Source organism: Ornithorhynchus anatinus, chromosome 13 (genome assembly GCF_004115215.2).
Source record: "Ornithorhynchus anatinus isolate Pmale09 chromosome 13, mOrnAna1.pri.v4, whole genome shotgun sequence".
Taxonomy (NCBI): domain Eukaryota; kingdom Metazoa; phylum Chordata; class Mammalia; order Monotremata; family Ornithorhynchidae; genus Ornithorhynchus; species Ornithorhynchus anatinus.
In genome coordinates, this window is record NC_041740.1 from 28,530,468 (window position 1) to 28,538,117 (window position 7,650).

The window sequence follows — 7,650 nt, forward strand, 5'->3', positions numbered from 1 at the left end:
CTGGCTTTGAATCACTCCATCACCTCACCCGCTTCTACCTCAGCTCACTTCTCTCCTTCTACAACCCAGCCTGCACACTTTGCTCCTCTAGTGTTAACCTTCTCACTGTGCCTCTATCTCCCCTGTCTCACCACCCAACCGTAGCCCACCTCCTGCCTCTGGCCTGCCCTTCCTCCTCAAATCTGACAGAGTGTTACTCTCCCCTCCTTCAAAGCCTTATCACATCCTCCAAGAGGTCTTCCCACACTAAGCCCCACTTTCCCTCATCTTCCACTCCCTTCTGCATCATCCTGACTCGCTCCCTTGGCTCTTCCCCCCCATCTCAGGCCCACAGCACTTATATACATATCTGTGATTTTATTTGTTGCCCTCCCTCCTCACCTCCGACAATCTAATTCTCTTTCCCTCTTCAAATCCCTACTTAAAGCTCACCTCCTCCAAGAGACCTTCCCAGACTGAGCTCCCCCCTTCTTCCCTCTGCTCCCTCTACCCCCCTTTAACCTCTCCACAGCTAAACCCTCTTCTCCCCCCTTTCCCTCTCCTGACCCACCCCCTCAGCACTGTACTCGTCTGCTCAACTGTATATATCTTCATCACCCTATTTATTTTGCTTAATGAGAGGTATATCACCCTGATTCTATTTATTTGCCATTGTTTTTATGAGATGTTCTTCCCCTTGACTCTATTTATCGCCATTGTTCTTGTCGGCCTGTCTCCCCCGATTAGACTGTAAGCCCATCAACGGGCAGAGACTGTTTCTATCTGTTGCCGATTTGTACATTCCAAGCGCTTAGTACAGTGCTCTGCACATAGTAATCACTCAATAAATACTATTGAATGAATGAATGAATGAATTTGGTTTGATATCTGTCTCCCCCACCTCTAGACTGTAAGCTCATCGTGGGAAGGGAATGCCACTTTTTATAGTTGTGTTGTACTTTCCCAAGTACTTACTACAATGTTCTGCACATAGTAAGCACTCAATAAATATGAACAAATAGATGAGCCCACAGCTAAAAGCTTCCTTGAAAAACTCTGAAATGTTGTCAAATTTTGAGTATCCCAAGCACTGTAAGGATCAAAGATACTGGCTCCTTTTCACCCCAGCAAACTGATCCAAGGACTCATTGTTCGAGACAAGAAGGGGCATGTCCCCTTAGTCTGGATGTAATGAGCACAATCCCTGCCAGGGTGTGGGAGGAGCCCCACCCTGAGCTCCACCTCTGGGCTCTGTTGAGGATGTTTAGGGGGCTTGTGATCAGGCTGAGTGCAACATCCACACACTGGACTTGAGGTGAGGTCAGGTTGGAGACGGGGATGAATTTGTCATTCTTCCCTAAAACTGAGGGGGTTCTTAAATCAGTGGATTTACATGGCTTGGACCCCCTCCTCTGGGACAGAAACTGAGCAGAGGTATCTACGGCAGATTGTGTTCAATTGCCAAAAAAAGTTTTGGCTGGTACATGGTGTACGCCACAATCCTTTGAGACAAGCCACAGGCTCAGCGACTAAGACGTATCGTGATGGGTGGGCTGTCTTTGTGTCTGAGCTGTTCTTGCATACAAATGCTATTGGCTCTGCCTTCAAGTCTACCCCTCACATCAGCATACTTCAATCTGGCTGACAGAATATCTATGGAATTGCCACATTTGTTTATATTAATATCTGTCTCTCCCTCTAGACAGTATGGTCATTATTCTATGGTACAGTGCTCTACCAAACAACACTTAGTACAGTGCTCTGCATGTAGTAAGTGCTCAATAAACACCATTGATTCCCTTATCCTTGTTTTCCTAACCCACTGCCAGCCTTAGCAGGCTCAGAACAATTCCTAGGAATCCAGACAATCTCCAAGTCTAAGCAGGACTGGCAGTACAGAAAAGAGGTATGTGGGGGGGGGAGGGGGGTGGGGAGGAAGGGGAGCTTGCAGGACTGTATCTCCCCCAACTCCTGTCCTCAGCATTGATTGCTCCACCAAGTGGCAAAAGCAGGTCTTATAACCAATCAGGAAATAGGGAGACATAAGCAAGAACAAATTTGACAAGTTTTCTTGTCTCCAACTGGATAGTTTGAACTATGAAGATTTGCAGCGACTGCCATCAGAGGCATGAAAATGAGACTGTAAACACTTACACCATTAAGAGATGGGTGGGAATTAACTCAGGTAGGTTTTGCCTTTCTGGATAGGCTATTTAGTGTATAATTTATGCCCAAGTCATCAGAGATGCTAGTGTTTCATTTTCTTAATCTATATAATAGAGTGTTGACATTCACTTGGGAAGCCCCATAAGGATCAATGTGTAAAGGTTGTAAAGAAATTTGAGATCCTGGAATGACAATAAATGTTAGGTGAGTTTGAAATCTTAGTGTTGTTTCCTTGGGTCCACTGCTGAAAAATTCAGAGGAAGGGTCAATAAAATCAGAGGAAAAGTATCATTTTCTGAAGAAAAGAATGGCCAATCTCCTTTGAAGAGCTAAGAAACAGCAGTGAAATCATTTATATTTATCACAGTATCCAAGTAGCTCATATGGGAAAGCAATAGTAGTGTGTAACCAAGAGTGACCTGGAGTGGTGAAGATCATGAGGATTATCTCATGATGTTGCCTATTATTTATTTTTAGTACCCTGATGTTATCTTACCCTGACACTTGTGAGATGTGGATTGTATCTTATTAATTATTTTATATTTGCTAGCAGACATCAATATGAATAATTTAAAACCAATGCCACTGTTATCATTATTTTTAGTTCATAATTTGCAAATTCAATACGAAAAGATTGGTTAGTTTGTTTTTCCATTTGGCCTATTGCCCTATTTTTCCAATAGCCTTCTTCCAGTTTCCATGGAGTGCTTTCATCTCCAAACTCCTGACTTCATTTTACATTTGGGATATTTCTTGAAAAAAAAATACAACCCAACAATAATAGAACCCAAAACGTTGTCAAGGCCAAAAACACCTTCCCAATTTGTGAGAGCCAAACAGGCATCCATTTGGATTCATCTCCAGTTGGATCCCACTCACTTGAGAGAGTACAGAGTTCTTCAAATTGGCAGAATATCATATTTCACTGCTGACAGTATTCAGTGTAATGATTATGTACAGCTGGGGGTGAGGAAGTCACATAAAGAAATTAAGTCCATCCAGTCTGAGAAAAAATTCAGAAGTCTATTATGCTTCTAAGTGTTTTCATAAACCTAACAAGAGAAGCAGGCCCTCGTGCCCACAGTTTGGCTGGCATTTAGTGCCCTAAAGCCAAAGCTTCATAGACACAGTAGAGTTGAGAGAGCTCTGTGGGAACTGTAAGTTTGTCAGGCTAATCTTCAGCCTTTCTTTTGCAATGTGCTATTTTGCAGTCCTGCCTCATGAAAAAAAAAAAGAGAAAGAAAGAAAACTTCTGTAACATGGTCAGGATAACATTTTGCAATCATTACCTTTGATCTAGGGATGAAAAAGCCTTTCGGTAAACAAATAATAACCTGATCCCTGGTTTAAAAGATGAGAAAACAAAGGGACAGAGACGTGTCTGCGGACACACCGCTAATCATGGGGCCATGCCAGGAGAATTGTGGTCCTGCTCCTGGATTTTCACTCCCAAGCAATTTCAAATTTCATCATTTGGAAATTTGCTGGCACCTTTCTATATCTGGAGGTTTTCTCTACTTCACTCAAAAAAAAAAAAAAAAGGTATTTGTTCAGTTCTTACTATGCGCCAGGCACTGTACTAAGATTTGGGATAGATATAAGTTAATCAGGTTGGATACAATCCATGTCCCACATGAGGCAGACAATCTTAATCCCCATTTTACGGGTGAGGTAACAGACACAGTTTTAGTGACTTGCCCAAGGTCACACAGCAGACAGAGGTGGAGTTGGGATTAGAACCCAGGTCCTTCTGACTTCCAGGCTCTTGCTCTATCTGCTAGGCCATGCTTGAAAACTCCTCAGAAAACTTCCAATCATGCTCTTTATAATTTGCATCACCTATTTAACAAAATATATCATTTGAAAATGAAGAGCAGCAATCCACTCAAAATGACAACTGAAACTCCTTTTGTTAAAAAGAGTCATTCCAACTTTCCCTTCATCTTTGCCAATTATTTCACTGCAAAGAGCAAAAGAGCAATGAGCATAAATAAGATATTTTATTTAGAATGTTTTGGATGAGATTTCTGTTTTGCTACAGTAGTTTTGGCTAAGATCTATCTAGATGATTGGGCTTTTTATGGTATTTAAGTGATTAATGAATGTCAGACACTGTACTAAGCACTGGACTACATACAAGCTAATCAGGTTGAAAACAGTACTTTTCATTCATTCAACAGTATTTATTGAGTGCTTACTATGTGCAGAGCACTGTACTAAGTGCTTGGAATGTACTTGTGGGGCTCACAGTCAATCTCCATTTTATAAATGAGGTAACTGATGCACAGAGAAGACAAGTGACTTGCCCAAGGACACACAGCAGATAAGTGGCTGATCTGGGATTAGAACCCAGGTCTTTCTGACTTTCAGGCCCGTGCTCTCTCCACTGTCCACTAGGCCACACTGTTTATCTGGGCTTCGGGAAATGCATCTTGGGCTGGCATGAAAGGACAGATAGCTGGAGGAGTTTTTGGTTTTTTTCCTGTAAAGCTTTGAGTATGAGGGAATGAAATCAAAACTCTGAAAATTCATTTCTGTCATCATCAGTGGTATTTTATTGAGTGCTTGTATTGCAGAATACAGCAGGTATAACGTTCTCTGCCTCTACGTTAGTATTTCTTCTCTTAACTTACTCCTATTTGGAACATGAACTTGCTGGAGATAGTAAACAAAAAAAGCCAAAGATATCAAGCATCTGAGGTGCTTCAGGAAAAATAGATTTCTCCATCTGGCCCCTGGGCTAGATACTCACTTCTTTCAGTACCTCATATATTTTCCCTGTGTGTGGAGCTCCTATTGACTTCAAAGAGAAGTCAGTGTGGGGAAAGGATTTTCAGGGTGTGGAAAGAAATAAGAATCCAACTTCATAAGCTCAGAAAAGTCTGCACTCATGATTAGTGATTAGTGGGCATTTAACGTGGTTAAATGCTAAAATGACAGAGTTCAAATGATTAATGAAAGAGGACAGCAGAGGCAGGGTTTAGGGTTCTGAAAGAAAGGTGTCAAAGAGAAATTAAAATAATCATTATAATTACAGTCAGAGAAATGGCGCATTTTTGAGGAAAAAAGTCAAAAGGAAAATTTTTATCTTCAATAAATGAAGACTCAGGAACCAAAGACTTCAGGGTTTGAGATTCTCAGAATTCACAGGCTTTCTTCTTTTTTTTTTTTTGCCAGAAATTGTACACAAATCAGTCTCAAATTATGTCCGTAACCAAGTGATGCTGTTTTTGATTGAGCCCTGAGTAATTCTTAAACAGGTTGTTCCAGGTGTGGGCTTATGAGGGGCTACTGGGGAAGGTCCAATTCAAGTCAACATTAAGTGTGTCCCTTTATGCTGACACCCTTCAACCTTCCCTGGAGCTTATCCACTCCCTTCATTTCTGAGAGGAACCACTGTGTTCTAGTGCATCTCGGGTTTTCTTTGCTATTTATGACTGCCTTTTTTCTTTTCACAACCTAGAACTGCAGCTTTTCTGGCATACAGTGTTGTTGTACTCTCTCTCAAGTGCTTAGTACAGTACTTTGCACACAGTAAGCACTCAATTAATACAATTGAATGAATAAAACACAGATACCAAACGGTACAATTACATGAGGAAACGTGAAAACAAGACTTTTTTTTTCTTTTCCAACTGGCAGAAACCCACCTTGATTATACACCCCATGGATTTCAGGACAACTAGCCAGTATATTCCCCTGTGCTGAGTTCCAATGAAAACCATAAACTCCTCAAGCTTCCTTTACAGACCAAATTCTATCCCAGCAGAACTTCTTCTGAACTGCCAACACACTATTTTTCCAGGACTTGGAAACTCATTATGCTGCCAGTCACCTGAAAGGAAACGTTTATAAACTTCTCAAACCCTTCCCTCATTTAAAACTGCCTGCAAAGTAAATTGTTGTCTAGAACTATCTTTCAGAGCAAAAGAGTCCTAAAGTCTTACCAAAAAAAGCACTTAACCTGCCCCATCCCTGGCCAGCACTCTCTCAAGCAAGGCCACTTCAGCAAATATACGCACAAGTAAAGAAAGTATCTAGAGTTTGAAGGCTCACTTCTCCCTTTAGGTCAACCTCAGTACTTTCTACACTCCCCAGATTTAATCAGATCTGGGATCTTTAATCTGATGAAACTCAAACCTAATTTAGCTCAGAAAATATAGCTAATTTATTGTGTCGGGCTTGGCAAAGGGTTTGTCTGCCATCTGGTCTTATATTCTGAGTCTTAAATTCTCCTGGGTCCTGGAGGTTCACAGTCTTCTCACTTCAATAGTTAATCCTCTACAATGATAATACAACAGAATACAGATGTTTCCTCTTGTCCTGATAACAACCGAACACTCTTTGGAGCTGTAAATGAAATCTCCTCTCCCCTAAACTATCCAGACCCTGATGATTCCTAAGGGACTTTTTCACATCCCCAGAGTTTGGAGGAGGAAAAGGAGGCAGCCCTGGTGTCTTGATCAAAACCATACCACTTATGCTTTCACTGAGCTGGATTTTTGTAAACTCAGACAACACATAATCAAAGGCCTCCTATGCTGTGTCGAATCTCTTTGCATATTATATTCATGTGTCTATAAATATGCAAATATCCATCACACATTCAGAGAGGAAGAGATCTAGATTCTAGAACAGATGTCTACCCAACCAGACAGAGATCTTTCTTTCCCTCCCAGCCGGACACTAAATATCCCACCTTAAGGCCCAGACTGAGAAGTAGGAGGGATCAGGGAGCAGGTTTGGGATCAGAGTCTCCCAAGGAAAATGATGTCCCCCTTCAATTGTGATGACAACCCTTCGTCCTTCCCAAGACAGACATTCTTTCCAGACATGCAACTTCTTCAAACAGGCAAAGTTCCAAACTAGTGTTAGCACTTGATTTCTCTCAAGCAACCCATTAGGGGTAGTGAGACAGGGAAGGGAGGAGGTTCGATTACTCTTTAAAAGGCTTTTCAGCAGGAAGGGGAGTTTAAAAAAAAAAAAAGAAAGAGAGAAAACCGAATAGGGCAGATGCTTGGTCAAGGGAGGCAAGAGGAGGTAGTGGAGAAAAGAGGAGGAGGAAAGCAGACAGAATTACTAACCTGACGGGGGTATGGTGATGGAGAGGAAAAGGTGCAGCATCAGCACTGGCACAAGTTGGGTCGTCCACATGATCCTGGTCTTTGCTGGCAGATCCCTCAGAGGGAGATGCTTGGACGAAGTATCCCCTGTGCAGCCAGTCACTAAATAAGCTAGCATAGACCGAGCTGCTTTTTATTGCGATGAGCTAAGTTTGTTGTGAGATTAACTGGAAAGATCTAGGTCTCAACTCCCTCTTACGGTAAGAAACTGTTTAACAACAGCTCTAAACTCTCTCTCTCTCTCCACCCCCCCCCCTGCCCCCCCTTCTCCTCCTCTAAACAACACAAAACAGATCCCCAGCCCCCTTTCTCCAGCTTAGGAATGAAACTTACAAAGGAAAGGTCCACTGGCCGGAGGCCAGCTTCAGTTGAGGAGCGCTTA

At 42.1% G+C, this 7,650-nt stretch overlaps 1 protein-coding gene across 2 annotated transcripts in view; it reads right to left on the reverse strand.

Annotated features, from left to right (window-relative positions):
- The window catches only part of HGF (hepatocyte growth factor), a 66,137-nt gene extending 58,718 nt beyond the window's left edge, over positions 1-7,419 (reverse strand). For both annotated transcript variants that reach the window (XM_029078216.2, XM_029078215.2), the window contains exon 1: positions 7,230-7,419. In XM_029078216.2, the coding sequence (XP_028934049.1) occupies positions 7,230-7,386 (157 nt within the window). In that variant the 5' untranslated portion in view covers positions 7,387-7,419. The remainder of the gene's footprint in view (positions 1-7,229) is intronic.
- Positions 7,420-7,650: the final 231 nt, after the last annotated feature.